At 51.0% G+C, this 16,766-nt stretch overlaps 1 protein-coding gene across 1 annotated transcript in view; it reads right to left on the bottom strand.

The window, feature by feature from the left end:
- The window catches only part of LOC142302794 (complement C3-like), a 421,200-nt gene that overhangs the window by 132,778 nt on the left and 271,656 nt on the right, over nucleotides 1-16,766 (bottom strand). Inside the window, exons 24-25 of the mRNA XM_075343903.1 lie at nucleotides 16,421-16,496; nucleotides 13,982-14,141 (exon numbers count right to left, since the gene is read on the bottom strand). Coding sequence (XP_075200018.1) covers nucleotides 13,982-14,141; nucleotides 16,421-16,496 — 236 coding nt within the window. The remainder of the gene's footprint in view (nucleotides 1-13,981; nucleotides 14,142-16,420; nucleotides 16,497-16,766) is intronic.

Genomic DNA, 16,766 nt, shown 5'->3' with positions numbered 1-16,766 from the left:
AGTGAACTTACATCCGCTGCCCAGCCAAGGGTGGCAGGAAGCCCAGGACCAGGCACCTGCTGTCTGCTTGCTCAAGACCCTGGTGGAACAAGGCTCTGCCGGAATAGACCCTGCCGTCCCCGCCGAGGCCCAACGACTGTGGAGAGAACGAGCCCGGCTGTACCTGCACCAGGGGAAGCTGTATCGGGAATTGATCAACCCGTACACCCATGAGAAGGTTCGCCAGCTGGTGGTTCCCCAGGCTAACGTGCCCACTGTTCTGCAAGCATACCATGACGCTGCCGGGCACTTTGGGTGGAAGAAGCTGGAGATGCTGTTGAGGGAACGGTTCTATTGGAGTTTGATGCGGGAGTCGGTAGAGGCCTGGTGCCGGGAGTGTGGTCCCTGCACGCTGAGAAGAAGGGTCGAAGCTAGCCAGAAGGCCCCCCTACGTCCAATAATTACCCATCAACCGCTGGAGCTGGTCGCACTCGACCACGTGAAGCTCACCCCTAGCCGAAGTGGGTACACCTACGCTCTGACCATTGTAGACCACTATTCGAGATTCATGGTGATTGTCCCAGTTAAAGATCTGACCGGGCGGACTGCAGCCAGAGCCTTCCAGGCCTACTTTTGTCGACCACATGGGTACCCGGAGAGGGTGCTGACCGACCAGCGTCCAGCTTTCGAAGCAGAAGTGTTTCAGGAATTCTGCCAATTCTACGGCTGTAAAAAGATCCGGACCACCCCGTACCACGCCCAGACTAACGGCATGTGTGAAAAGATGACCCATCTGGTCTTGGACCTCCTTAAGACCCTGCCGTTGGAAGAGCGGAACTTATGGCCGGAAAAGCTGCCCGATCTGGTAGACATGTAGAATAATATTCCTAGCAGCTCCACCAAGTGCACGCCCGCGTACCTAATGAGAGCCCGACCAGGCTGGTTGCCGGTGGACCTAGAAATGGCTCTGGAGGCTCTAGAGGCCCTTCCTTCCACTGCTGACTGGGACGCCCGGCGGAGGGCGCAGTACCGACAAGTCCAAGAATACGTAGAAAAGAACTTGTGCCGGAGTCGGGGACAGCAAGAACAGTGCTTCAACAGGAAGGCCGCTGCAGGGCCCTTTCAGCCTGGGGATGTAGTACTGAAGCGAAAGAGAATAACCCATAAACTGGATGACCAATGGGAGAAGACCCCGTATGTTATACAACCCACTGAATGGGAGAACGGGAAGGCCTACCAGTTCAGTCGTGACCAGGGGAAGACTTCGGCCATGGTTTCCAGGGACCACCTGAAGAGGTGCCCACCACCGTTGAGGGTGGCAAGTGAAGTTCCGGCCCCCAGACCGGCTGGGGAGAAAGAAAAAGAGGTAATCCACACCATGATGGGCAATTTCCCGGCAGATTGGCATACGCAGAACGGCGCAGTGATTCTTCCCGTGCTACTATTCCTACAACCTGTGGAGGGAAAAGAGATGGAAGTAGCTGCCAATGAACTAGTGCCCAGGGATGCACCTGTACCCAGCTCCCCTGTGTCTCTGCCTGCCCCACACGATAGACGGGAAGAGGAACCAGTTGTTTCCTCCGCCCCACTGCCTGTCCCCACTAACAGTGGGCCCCGAAGGTCCACGCGCCCCAACCTAGGCCGACCCCCCGCTTAGGTACGGGGAAACTACCATTTAGAGGTGTTATATGTTGAATGTGTGAATGAGTAAATGAATGAATCGACCGAGAAAGTAATCTGATTGACACCGTGATTGACCCGGCCGTTGCCGGCAAGTTGTCCCCGTAGGGACCCTTTGTACCGTTGGCATGAGGAACTCTTCATGGACATGCCTGAGAACTTGCAGGGCACCCACGAACTTGTGGGATTATAAATATGTTGGGGCATGTTTCCGTTGCCGCCTCCGGAGAGGCTGATTTGGAGGATGGGCCTGGAGGAAAGAGATGGCCCAGGCCCGCCACTACCGCAACCGGTGGCGATCCTCCGGGGGTCAGGGGTCCCCCATGGACGTGGGGTCCCCTGAAGTGACAGCCGGGTGCGAGGCACCGTACCCGTTCCCACTCGGGCAGCCTGGATCTGGACTGGGGTCAAGGGGTGCTGCCCACTTCTTAGGGGCAGCATCCGGGCTAGGTTGCTTGGGTGGGAGAGCGGAAGCCGTCCATTGTTATTAAAAATGTAAATATATGTGTTTTTGCAACGTTCAAGATGACCTGAAGTATACTTAATGTTTACCGTTACATTTTATTTATTATTTTTACAGTTGAAAAGAAAAATAAAACCGGTGATGGACGGGCAGCCCGCGGACGGTCTGCATTTAACCAAGGGCGAATGTGGCGCCCTGGACTAGCCAGGTCGTCACAGGTACTACAACATACACCCCCACCCCGAGACAGGCACATCAGCCAGACACAAAATCCTTGTTGCCTCCCTCCAGGGGCTGATGTCCACACCAGGTGGGGTGGAGCCAGGTGGTTGGCCCCACCCACTGAGGAGTTCACAGTCCTGGAGGTGGGAAAAGGAAGTCAGATCAGTTAGGGAAGTGCAAGTGAGAGGAGTGAAGTAATAGTGGAGGAGGAAACTGACCGTGTCCGGGTGTGTGGCCTGGGCACTAAGAGTAAGGTTGGCAGACGGTCGTGGCCGTCTGCAGGAGAGGCAGATCAACGCGGAACCATAGGACCGGGGACGGGCGGTGGCCCGCCGGTACTGAACCAGGGAGCGAAGTGAAACCAGCACACACAGGCAGGGCCTACGGACCCAGACCAGGCTTGGAGTCGCCATTAGAGGTCAAATCCGTCAGTGACCGGAACCCCAGGGGTTTCCTAACAGCCAAGACCCGATTGAAGGCAACCGTCCGACCAGCAAAAGGAAACACAGCTACCGCCACAGCTAGAGTTCCAAGGGCCAGAGCCTGCGGGCAAAAGGGCTCCTCTGGCACATACACACGCTGGGGAGCGGGTTACCGGTGGGAATCCATCGGGACCGAACATACACAAAGGTGCAGGGAAAGGCAGCCACCACTAACCGTCCAGGAGAAGCCACAGCAGCCGGCTTCGGGACCCGTCCATCCAGCAGTTTGATTTACCAGAGACTTTGCGTACCTTTGTGGCTGAGTGAGTACTACCGTGCCGTCTGGCACCGCACTGCGCAGTCCAAGCGACCCTGCACCCATCCAACCCTGCCTCCCTGTTATCTCACCGGGCCCCGGGACGACTAACCCCTACCGACGGAGGGGGAAAACAACATCCCAGCTGCTCCCGGCCATCGCTCCCGGGATCCCCGTCACCAGCAGCGGTGGTGCCCAACCTCACCACAACCCGTGGGTGGCGTCACGGACCAAATCCCCAAACCAAACTACCCCCTTTCACTCACGGGCGAGGAGCACTGCTCGAGTCCCCGGATCCGGCCCACCACTCGAGCCACCGAGCAGCCATCGCAGCAGCGCCGGACCCGAGCGTTAACGAGCGCAGCGCAGCGGCGTCCTTCCCCGCCCGCGACAGCTGTGTGACGTCGCTGTGACGCCAATCGTCCCTCCCACTTCAGGAAGTGGATGTTCGCCGCCCACAGCAAGTTCTTTTAGAATGTTAGTACATGTGACGGGGGTTAATCGTTTGTGTGACACGGGATTGCATATGTAATTGAAACGTGTAAAGCAGCCTTAACATTTAAACCTAAAGTAGTACGGGAGTGTAAATAAAAAATCCCATGATATTCTCTTTGCAAGATCCATTATATTAATGTTGATTATTTATATCATGCTTTATACATGACTTTATCACTGTAGTCATCAGAATACAGGATGTATATATCTTTGAGTTGTGGTGCCCCTGAGGCTACCGTCGCCACAGAGGTACTGCCCCTCAGCCAGAGGAGTAGTGCCCCATCCTGGGTAAGAAAGAAGCCATCTACCGGTTTATGTACCAAAAACCTGCAGACACTCAATTGTTAGCTCACACATTAGATCAGGGCCAGGGCAGGTCCCATTAATGTTCATCGACCAGTAATCTGGTTATTGCACTTAAGCCCTGTGCACTGTCTCTGAACCACGGGGCGTGCCAGAAAAAAGCGCAAAGAAAGCTCACCATCAAAGCGACAGTTAGTTAACCCTGCGCTACCAGGAAGAGAAATGTGGAGGCTGGTAAAATCCACTAATGGAGAGGAAGATGTCTAGCCCAAATGGAGATGAGGCTGCCGCTACAGCCCCAGCTGCAGTGCCCGTTATGCCGCTCACAATGCCATACCTCCCGGGGGCGGCCTGGTTACCACAATACTCAGGGGAGTCGCATACCCTGAGCGACTTTAGAGAAAGGCTACAAAGGCTATTTTAAGTGTACCCCCTGTGCAAAGGTCAAATGGTGGGCATAATCATAGGCCAGTTAACCGGCGCAGACCAGCGTGAAGTAAAGTCCTGGCCGGACACTGACAAAGGGACAGTAGTACAAATACTAGCCAGGTTAATAGACACTTTTGACACCCGGCACAGGGGAGAGCGTGGGTGGTACGCCCTGTATGTGACTGTCCAGCATCAAGTAAATCCAACGCCTGAGGATACAACAGCTGCAGGATCTTGTCATCAGGGAATGCAGACAACCCTGACAACGGCTTACCTGGTACCCAAAGCCGTTCCAGAGCAGCATTCCAACATCTAAGTGAATTTTTGGAAATGCTAGTGTAAATAGTTATTTAAAATGTTTTTCTTTGCCATAAGGCTTTTGTTTTAGGTGATTAAGTTCATGGACAACTGGGTCACTGGACTATGGATGACCAGAACTTTGTGTCGCGGGCGGGGAGGGGACGCTGCGCTCACCACGCTCGGGTCCAGCACTGCTGCTGCTACTGCTCGGTCGGTGGCTCGAGCAGTGGGCCGGATCCCGGGGACTCGAGCGGCGCTCCTCGCCCTTGAGTGAAAAGGGGAATTGTTTTGGGGGATTGATTGTCCGTGACGCCACCCACGGATGTTGTGAGGTTATGACACCACCGCTGCTCTGGACGGGGATCCCGGGAGCGATGACGGGGAGCAGCGCAGTTGTTGTTCTCCCCTCCGCGGGTAGGGGGTTAGCTGTCCCGGGGCCCGGTGAGGGAGGGATGGATAGCAGGCGGGTTACGGGGCCTGGTGAGGTGCAGGGTCGCGGGGGCAGCGCGGTGTCGCACGGCACGGTGGTACTCACTCAGCCAATGACGAATGCAAAGTCCTTGGTAAAACACACGGCTGGATGGACGGGGCCCACTGACGGCTGCGGTGGTTTCTGCTCCCGGTAGGTTGATGGTGACTGTCTTTCCCTGCACCTTTGGTTTGTTTGTGGTACTGATGGCTTCCCACCGGTAACCCGCTCCCCAGCTTGGATGGATGCTGAGGGAGCCTCTTTTGCCCGCAGGCTCTGGCCCTGGGAACTGTAGATTTGGCGGTGACTGTGTTTCCCTCTACGGTGTGAGCTGTTGCCTTCAATCGGGTCTTGACTGCTGGGAAACCCCGGAGGTTCCCTTCGTTAACGGATTTGACCGGTTTTACGGCGACTCCAAGCCTGGTCGGGGTCCGTAGGCCCTGCCGATTGGTGCTGGCTTCTCTTCGTTTCTCCGATCCGGTACCGGCGGGCCACCGCCCGACCCCGGTCCTTACGGTTCACGTCAATCAGCCTCTCCTGCAGACGGTCACCACCTTCTGCCAACCTTGCTGTATGTGCCTGGGCTACGCACCCGGACACGGTCAGTTGCTCCACTACTACTTCACTCTCCAACTCCCAAACTAATCTCTTCTGACTTCCTTTTCCCGCCTCCAGGACTGTGTACTCCTTGGTGGGCGGGACCAACCGCCTGGCCCACCCCCTGGTGTGGACATCAGCCCCTGGAGGAAGGCAACAAGGATTTTTGTTTGACTTCGGTGTGCCTAGCCGGGGTGTGGGGTGTGTTGGTGTAATTCTGTGACGACCTGGCTTGTCCAATTTGCTTGTATATAATTAGCACCCGTTGTGCTCCACACCAGAATTAAAATACCACAGATCAAAAACCCATCTGGCAGGCAGAAGTTGTGGTCAGCAAATGCTCTGTCGCCAGCCCAGAGCCTGCGTGGGAGGTTTGTTGGAGGCGGGTCCTCCATGGACATATCTACACCTGGAGCAGTGTGATGGACATCTTGTTCAGGGATCACTCTGGACTCTCAAGAATGATAAGAATGTTTATTTATTATTTTCGAGTTAAGTAACGTTCAAGTGATGTTGCCTCCCAGAAAGGGAAGATGGGTAATCTGTTTGACAAAGTATTCCAAATTTCTGTATGCCTTTCTCTTAATGTTATTTGTGTTCCAGCCCATGGACGTGCTGGGATTCGTTGTGGGGGAGTGTGGAGCCCTTGAGACTACCGTCACCACAGAGGTACTGCACTTCGGCCAGAGGTGTGGTGCCCCATCCTGGGTACAAAAGAAACCATCTACCGGTTCACGTACCAAAAACCTGCAGACACCCAATTGTTAGCTCACACATTAGATCAGGGCAGAGGCAGGTCCCATTAATGCTCGTCGACCAGTAATCTGGTTATGGCACTTACACCACGTGCACTGTCTCTGAACCAGCCTGGGGGTGGAGCTTGTTGGGTGAGGTGTTTGGGGTGAGTAGGCGGAGCCAAGTTTAAAAGTTGACAGTTGGCAGAGGGAGTTGAGAGCTGGGAGGAGAACGACCAGATGTGAAGACCCTGGGGTCCTGCTCGACCCAGGTGGTGCTGAAGGGAGAATCCCAGAGACTTCGGGGAAGTGCCCTAGACTCCCCTATGGTCTTGTTCCACAAGCAACATCTGATGGTGGAGGGATTTGGTAGCAAATGGAGTCCCGGTCTCTAGACTAGGAAGAGACTTCAGGACTTGCTAGTAATACCGGAGGCCAGGGTGGCTGTATCCACCTTTGGGCCACAAGCAGCACACGAATCCCCTGGAAGGACTATTTTGGGGGTCACAGAGGATCAGGGAGCCAAGCAGGCAGAATTCCCTTTGAAGGTCTGTGGCCCCTGGCTCAGGGCACTATGTGTGGAGGTGCAGGACAGGTGGGTTAGAGTCAGCGCAATCAGAACGACCAGGAAAGGCAAACGAAGGGTGTACCGGCACTGGTCTCTGTCTTATTCGGGATTGGCGGAGGCCCATCACTGGGGATTCTAGCATACCGTTGGCGGACTAAGCTGGCTGTCAACCTGAAACCAGTACAGTGAGTAAAAGACTGTTGTTGCAAACCCGTGGTGTAGTCTCCCTTCCTCCTGCGTCACAACCTACCAAAATAGACTTTCCAACGGTTTCCCCGGGGTCCCGCTCCACCTGTGGGGAGCAAGAACACCTCAGCAGCGCCATCACCACCTGCCCCTTGGAACACGCAACGCAGCAGCGGACCATATAGCCGCAAAACCTCAGATAGCTTCACAAACTTTATTTTTTTATAAATATAACTCCCATCATCCTCCCCTTTATTGAAGAAAGACACAGAGGCGGGCCCCGCCACCACTGACATCCCCGGACTAGTCTGGCCCGGTTCCGAGTATCGCCTAATGCCGACGTCACATGGTACGATATATCGGGCGATATGTCGGCGGGGTCACGTCGTAAGTGACGCACATCCGGCATCGTTTGATATATCGTGGCGTGTGACAGCTACGAGCGATGGTGAACGAGCAAAAATACTCACCTTATCGTTGCTCGTTGGCACGTCGCTCAGTTTCATAATGTTGTTCCTCCTTCTGTGCGGCGGTTGTTCATCGTTCCCGAGGCAGCACACATCGCTCCGTGTGACACCTCGGGAATGATGAACACAGCTTACCTGCGGCCGCCGGCAATGCGGAAGGAAGGAGGTGGGCGGGATGTTTACGTCCCGCTCATCTCTGCCCCTCTGCTTCTATTGGCCGACTGCTGTGTGACGTTGCTGTCGCGGGCGGGGAGGACGCCACTGCGCTGCGCTCGCTAACGCTCGGGTCCGGCGCTGCTGCGATGGTTGCTCGGTGGCTCGAGCGGTGGGCCAGATCCGGGGACTCGAGCGGCGCTCCTCGCCCGTGAGTGAAAGGGGTGGTTGGTTTGGGGGATTTAGTCCGTGACGCCACCCACGGGTCGTGGTGAAGATGGGCATCACCGCTGCTGGTTACGGGGATCCCGGGAGCGATGGTAAGGAGCAGCTGGGATGTTGTTTTCCCCCTCCGTGGGTAGGGGTTGGTGGTCCCGGGGCCCGATGAAGTGACGGGGAGGCAGGGTCGGTGAGGTGCAGGGTTGCAGGGACAGTGCGTCGCGGTGCCGGATGGCACGGGTGTACTCACTCAGCAAGAAAGGTACAAAGTCCTCGGTAAACCAAACGGCTGGATGGACGGGTCCCGCAGCTGGCTGCAGTACTTCTCCCCGGACAGGTGATGGCAGCTGTCTTTCCCTGCACCTTAATGTTCTCTTTCTGACTACTATGGATTCCCAACGGTAGTCCGCGCCTTAGGCGGTAGCTGTATACCCTCACGGTGTGGGCTGTTGCCTTCAATCGGGAATTTTGCTGTTGTGAAACCCCTGGGGTTCCAGTCACATTCGGATCTGATTATTGTCGGCGGCTCCAAGCCTGGTCGGGGTCCGATGGCCCTGCCTGTGTGTGCTGGCTTTACTTCGCTCCCCGGTCGGTACCGGCGGGCCGTCGCCCGTCCCCGGTCCTATGGTTCCGCGTTGCTCCACCACTTTTGCAGACGGCCACCACCGTCTGCCAACCTTGCTGTTAGTGCCTGGGCCACAAACCCAGACACTCAAGTGTTTACTCCTCACTCCTCAAACTCCAACACTATTCTGTCACTTTTCCCGCCTCCAGGCCTGTGAATGCCTCGGTGGGTGGAGCCAACTGCTTAGCTCCGCCCCACCTGGTGTGGACATCAGACACTGGAAGGAGGCAACAAGGATTTTGTGTTTGGCTGATGTCCCTGTCTAGTGGGGGTGGGGGGTGTTTAGATGTTATCTGTGACGACCTGGCTAGGCCAGGGCGCTACATTGCTGTGAAGCCAAACGTCCCTCCCACTTCAGGAAGTGGATGTTCGCCGCCCACAGTGACGTCGTCCAGGAGGTAAGTGCGTGTGACGGGGGTTAACGACTTTGTGCGACACAGGCAACAAATTGCCCGTGCCGCACTATCGACGGGGGCGGGTACGATCGCTCGTGCAATCGCACGATAGATCGTACCGTGTGACACCGGCATAAGGCCCTGGGGCTGAGCGTGTCAGAATCATGCACTATGCAGTGTATATCCCTTGTCACTGATGTAAATGGGGCCATGGTTATAATCTTCCTGTTGTGGTTCATACACATGTTTTAAAAAAAAGTGGATGAGAATATTTTTTGTTTTGGATATATTATTTTATATACCTCGGAATGTATTCCTAGGTAGTGTATTGGTATTTCTTGTCCAATGGTTCACTATTGCATTGATACTTCCATTGTTAATTAAAGGGAACCTGTCATCAGAAATTGAGCTTTAAATCTAAAAGATTACCCCTCTGCAGCTCTTGGGCTGCATTCTAGCAAGCTTCCTGTACTTTTTGTGCCCCCTTTTAAACCAAATAAAACACTTTATAAAGTTGTACCTTTTTGCCTGCAATTCTTGTAAATTTTCCATGTGGGTGGGCCGTGTGGTGTCGGTTACTGTCCCTCCTTCTGGTTTCCGCCGTCCCCCATTGTTTCATTTCATAGATCAGGACGCCGCCCACTGTGCCCGAGGTCCCGTGCACGCAAGGACTGCTGGTGACGTGGTCGCAGGCACGATATTATGGGCGGCGCTGTGATTGCATTGCAAGTGCCCGCCCATAATACCGTGGCCGCGCTCTCCCCTTTGCCTCCTGCGTAAGCGCTGCCCAAATGATCCGACGTCACCTTTCCCATCTTGCCCTGCAGCAGGAAATAGATGGGAGGAGCGGATCAGGCCACCACAGGTTGTTACGAGGAGACGCTTGCGCAGAACGCAGGAGGCAAAGGGGAAAGTGCGGTCACGAGGTTATGGGTGGCACTTGCTGATGACACTCACAGCGCCTCCCATAACCTCGTGCCCGCGCAAAGAGTCACCAGCGGTCACACGTGCACACAGTGCTCGGCACCGCTACAGTCGCACAGCGCATGCGCGGGACCACGGGCGCCCAGGGGCGGCATCCTGAGGTTTGAAATTCAGCGTTCGGGGGCGGCGTAAATCTGCTGGAGGAACAGCAACGTACATCAGGCAGCCCGCCCCCATGGATGATTTACAAAATTTGCATACGAAAAGGTACAAGTTTATAAAGTATTTATTTTGGTATAAAAGGGGCCACAAAAACTATAGGAAGCTTCCTAGAATGCAGCCCAGGAGCTGCAGAGGGGGGAACTTTTAGGTTTACAGGTAAATTTCTGATGACAGGTTCCCTTTAATTTGCACATGTGTATTGGCCAAGGAGTGGAGTGATCATACCTTCCACACTTGGACCCCACATTTTTTTAGTAGACATATTTGTTATTGTTGATCCACTTAAAGTGACAGGGTACAGAGAGGGTCAGCTGACGTGGAACGGGGGCGCCCAAAATTTATGGTGTTATACCCTTTGTTGTCAGGCAGGAACAGGTCCCTTAGGGTATCATAGGAATCCTAAAATTAATTTTCAGTTCCCCTCTACCGTCCCTGTACTTGTGTTCACTAGCACTGGGTGTCAATACATTATTTAAAATATTTTCAATAAAGATAATAGTTTTATTAGATCCTGAGGTTACTCGTATTTGTATTCAATACTCAGTCTGATTGTTTTGTATTTGAGAGGTTTTTTTCAAAACAGCACCATACAAGCTATTGCTATGGAATCACAACTAAAGACTGTGATTTGTTGTGGTTATTTTGCAGCTTTTAGCTCTACTGTGGTCTTTTTACTGTTTTCCTTCACAAACACAAAATACCCAATTCTTCAAATTTAGAAAACTGGTATATACTGGTGTATATATGGTAAATACTTTGTAATATATTGAGTTTTTGCATTTTCTTGCCAGTTGCAAGCAGCTCTACCAAAATAGGCAGAGCTTGGAATGAGCTACGATGGGATGGTGTGTGGCTATACCCATCCATTAAGCCTGCTTTACACGGTACGACCGATTGTGCGATTTCACAATCGATCGTACCCGCCCCCGTCCTTTTTGCGTCACGGGCAAATCGGTGCCCGTGTCGCACAAAGTTAGTAACCCCCGTCACACATACTTACCTCTCGTGCGACCTCGCTGTGGGCGGCGAACGTCCACTTCCTGGAGTGGGAGGGACGTTCGGCGTCACAGCGACGTCACACGGCCGCCGGCCAATAGAAGCGGAGGGGCGGAGATGAGCGGGACGTAAACATCCCGCCCACCTCCTTCCTTCCACATAGAGCCGGCGGCGGCCGCGGGAGGCAGGTGAGCTGCTCATCGTTCCCGTGGTAGCACACGGAGCGGCGTGTGCTACCACGGAAACGATGGTCAACTAAATTAAACGATATTATGGAACCTAGCGAGCAGTACCCGACTCACGATTTGTGAGCGATACTGCGTCGCTAGGAGGTGTCACACAGGCCGGCATCGCCAGCGATGCCGGATCTGCGTCACAAAAACCGTGACCCCGACGATCTATCGCACGATAGATTGTCTGGTGTAAAGCAGCCTTTAGGCTACAGTATGTGCCCACGGGACAATGTACCCGCGGATATATCTGCAGGTTTGTCCGCAGGCTTATCGCAGCTGCTCCCCGGAATCTGCAGCTATCCATTGCTGCGGTATATCTGTGGAGTTTCTTCGGTAAACCTGCGAAAACAGTGCCAATTTCGTGCAGAATTCGTGCGGCATTCCCGCCCTGTATCTCCATAGTTCCTCAGATATTCCCACATGAATAATTGACATGCAGATACGTGCGGCTGCGGGAAATCCGTAGCATATTCCGCAACTGCACATACCGCAGCCGCACATACCGCAGCATTGATACAGCACTCCCCAAATCCCATAGAATAACAGGGGGAGTGTCTGTACTTGCGTAAACCAGCAAATTTATCTGGAAAATCTAGAAAATCCACGGGTTTTTTGCGGCAAAATCCACGGGTACATTGTCTCGTCGGCACATAGCCTAAAGGCCGCTTTACACGCTGCAACATCGCTAGCGATGTCGCTAGTGATCGCACCCGCCCCTGTCGTGCGTGCGTCACGGGCAAATCGCTGCCCGTGGCAAACAATATCGTAGGTACGCGTCACACGAACTAACGAAGTCACTGTGGCCGGCAAACAACCTCTTTTTTAAGGGAATAGAGCAACCAGAGTAAATAGCCAAGATAAAATGAATAATTTTTATTAATGAAATCTCAAAGGATAAAAATATTTTTTGGACATTTAGAAGACAAAAAATGAGGGGGAAAGGTAGCCAGTGAACAATCCTTCCATTAACCACTCCACTTATTACACGTGTGTATCACATAGACAATACAGATATGAGGCCCTCACGAAGTTGCCCTAGGCGAAACGGCCGTCAGGGTATTTTCTCCTTCCATTTACTCTCCGCACGATATTTGATAGCCAGGCACTTGCTCTTTTTTTGGCTGTGTATCAAATTTCTGCTTTCATTTACTTCTTTGGCTGGTATTTTATTGTACTCTATGGCTTATACTAGTATATTAGACAGTACTATTTATACTTAGCGGCTGTCTCACTACCCCTTATATGTTTTTAATTCACTTTGGATATTATATCCCTTCTAATGGGTAAGTTAGTACTAATTTTTGGTTCTAATTTTTACTGTCTATTATATTTATACCACCATTAGTAGTATTTTTTACCACATATTCTTGTTTTTCATCATGTTTACATCCATGGGAAAGTGCAGTATTTTTGTATCCCCTGTTTTGGGCCTTTTTTATAATAAGCTATACCACTGCCTTTTTTCCCCTGTTTGTGGATTGTGCAATACTTCTCCATAGGGTCTTTCTGCTTCCAGCATTTTCTTTTGGCCTTTATTAATTATTTAATCAATATTTTTGTACATCTTAAAAAATATAACATACATGAAGTAAATATCTGTGCTACCTTGACAATACCAACAATTTTATCAGGATGTATTATGTTATCCTCATATTCTGATTTTTTCTTGAATATTTCAGAGTACATTATCTGTATTGGCTATGTGATACACACGTGTAATAAGTGGAGTGGTTAATGGAAGGATTGTTCACTGGCTACCTTTCTCCCTCATTTTTTGTCTTCTAAATGTCCAAAAAATATTTTTATCCTTTGAGATTTCATTAATAAAAATTATTCATTTTATCTTGGCTATTTACTCTGGTTGCTCTATTGGTATTTATTGATTCTAGAGTTAGCAGTGTTACTATTGGGCCATTAAGCAGGTTCTCTTTTTTAAGGGGGCGGTTCGTGCGGCGTCACAGCGACGTTAATCAGCGGGTCACCAATAGAAGCGGAGGGGCGGAGAGCAACCGCATGAACGTCACTCCCACCTCGTTGCCGGAGGACGCAGGTACGGTGTTGTTCCTCGTTCCCGGGGTGTCACACGTAGCGATGTGTGCTGTCTCAGGAACGACGAACAACCTGCGTCCAGCACCAGCAACGATATTTGGGAAATTAACAACATGTCAACAATCAACGATTTTGTGAGTATTTGGGATCGTTAGCGGTCGCTCGTAGGTGTCACACGCAATGACGTCGCTAACGAGGCCGGATGTGCGTCACGAATTCCATGACCCCAGCGATATCTTGTTAGCGATGTTGCTGCGTGTAAAGCGTCCTTTAGATTATCCAAAAGTTGCAGAACTTTCAAGTTCAAGAAATGTTAGCTTCAGTCATTTCTGGGGAACCGCTGATAAGATGCGCTAAATTCATTAAGTGGTATGTGCGTCTTCATGAAATCAGTGCATTTTATTCCTACCTGCCTCTCATTTACATTGGCATGCAAAAGGCTATGCTTAATCTGTAAGACTGCACTGCCGATCACAAGCCATGAAATACATGCTATGGCGGAATATTTTTTTGGGGGTAAGATTCTTGTACATACCGCCATTATCTGGACAAAGACAGGGGAATCCTCTCTGAATTCTCCATCCGGATTTTGCTTATTTAGAATGAGCCACTTCACTGAATTACATATCGAATTTTTATCAACATAAACCAGAGTTGAGGCCAAGGAAAATACTTTCACCACATAAGCGGTGAGCCTGAAAAGAAATAATATCACAGTAAAATAGATAACAAGAAAGATATTAAGCAAAATGTGAGTTATGATACGCAGGGGTGGGGTTTAGTATAAAATGGGAGGAGTTTCAAATAGTAGAGGATCAAAAACGTGAAGAATTGACATTAGAGGTCATTTTGAAAGTAAAATGGACAACAATACAGACAGGATGGGAGCCTGACTTTGTACATGTATGATAATGGAAACCAAATTACTGTTGTGGCTCAGGGCGTTTAGCTGCATGCACCTCTTGTATTACCAAATCTAATCAATCCAAAGAATGGAGAGGGGTTCGGTTCGTCCTAGCTCCTTTAAAAATAATCTTCTTTGATGTAAATTAAAAGTAGATTCCTTCCTTCCCCTGTCTTACAGGGGGAGGAAGGACAGGCAGCAAACAGGGGCGGGAATAACTAGCAAAATCCGACCCACCTATTGCACCTCTCATCAAATAACAGTGCATGTCACAAACTTTACTTGCTTGTATTTCAGAAAGTATACATCCGATCTCACAACTAAAGGGGTGTATAGAATCCGCATGATAGCGCCAGTATAGCACTGGCTTTAGTTTATATAGGAAAATCCTGGTGGCTGGTCCTCTTAAAACAATAAATTGAAAGGTAAAAATGGTTTATAATAATCTATATATATAATTGCCCTATTCTGTCGCTGTCTGTCTGTCCAAGAAATGATGTCATACGCTGAAACCACCTAAACTACGCCCACGCAGCTCCAACAGGCCGAACACCCCCCCACACACCCACCCCTCACCCAATCAGCAGCGACGACCGCTCAATTAGGACATGCCCACTCACCGAAACTCTGACAATGCCATGACGGAGGAGGCGGACAGGTACAAGTGACACTGCCATGGAAGCTCCCTACACCCGACGCGATGGAGCACAGTAAGCCCCGACCCACAGGAGGCCCCAAAGCGCAGGTCAGTGACCCAACTACGCCACAGAGACACAGAGGGACGGGGACCGGAGGAGACGCAGCTGCGGCATTGCATGGCTTCCCCGCGCCACAGAGACATATAGAGGGATGAGGACAGGAGGAGACGCAGCTGTGGCATCACAGGGCTTCCCTGTGCCACAGAGACACACAGAGGGACGGGGACCAGAGGACATGCAGCTGCGGCGCACTAGGAACCCAGCACTCCGGGATGCAGCTCTCCCACTAACCAACGATAAATGCAGGGGAAGCACATGGCTACTTAAATATTAACATTGCTGTGAATGTTAATGAGCCACTCATTGCTATTCATGAGCTGCTCATTACTAGTCATGAGCGGCTACTTAACTGCAGTGTTAATATTTAAGTAGCCATGTGCTTCCCCTGCATTCATCAGTGGTTAGTAGGAGAGCTGCATCACGGAGTGCTCATGAGCCAATCATTACTATTCATGGCCAGCAGGAAATGAAGCCACACACACACACACCACGACTCCCACACAGCCCAACACAAACACACACACACAAACCACCACACACACACAACCCTGGTCATATCAAACACGTCCCCCACACACACACAACCACCCACACACAGCCGCACACAAACACCCCCGCACACACACATCACCCCACAATCACACGCCCCCACACACACCGCGGCACACAGACAAATACACACACCGCACAACCCCCCCACAACACACACATCGCCCCACATACGCACCGCTTCACACACAGAACGCAATACACACAACCCGTGCAACACAAACACCACCCTACACAGACACCCACATACCAGGATGGGGGCCATACAAGGATGGAGACTATACCAGGATGAAACACGGACCAGGATGGTGCATACACAAAGATCCTGTCTATACCACGATGGGGCCACATACCAGGATGGGGCCACATACCAGCATCAACCCACATACCAGGATGGGGGCCAAACAAGGATGGAGACTATACCCGGATGGGACACAGACCAGGATGCACAGACAAAGTTTTCACACGCAATGTCGTGTACAAGAATATTTTTCAATGATATTGCTAAATCACACAGTATACTGTTAATGCAGTTAGTTCCCAACAATATTTAGTTACATACAGTTACATCTTCAGGTTAAACATTCACAATTTTTAAACAATAAAATTAATCTTTGACCAAAGATATACTTTGTCTTCCTTCCATTATTAGTCAAAAATCATACATTAACTACATAATAGATTCTAGAATACCCGAAGCGTTAGAATCGGACCACTATCTAGTAAAAATATAAAGAGTAAACAATGTAAACTTAGACATTACCATGTGCTTGCACGTATTTTTACATTGGCACTATATGAAGGCCCTGCTTGCGCATATGCTGATTGTCGTTGTATACCTGGAAAAGACCATGCAGAACATTAGAGCATATATATATAAATACAAAAATACATTTATATGTTCAGTATATTGCCAAGGCCGCGCACTTCCTCATGGCAATATACTGCCAGATCACTAGTGTCTGTCCTCCCTGTTCCCTGGGCTCCAGCACTACACTCCCTGACAGAAGTTCTGTCGCTTATCCATGTTATGTAAATAAAAGCTTATAACCTGACTTTAAATTCATCCATTGGTTTTATAAATTACTCTTTTGTTCACAGGGTGGATT

This window comes from Anomaloglossus baeobatrachus, chromosome 4 (genome assembly GCF_048569485.1).
Source record: "Anomaloglossus baeobatrachus isolate aAnoBae1 chromosome 4, aAnoBae1.hap1, whole genome shotgun sequence".
Lineage (NCBI taxonomy): Eukaryota > Metazoa > Chordata > Amphibia > Anura > Aromobatidae > Anomaloglossus > Anomaloglossus baeobatrachus.
Note: the sequence above shows the minus strand (reverse complement) of the source record. Positions and strands in the feature narration are given on the sequence as shown.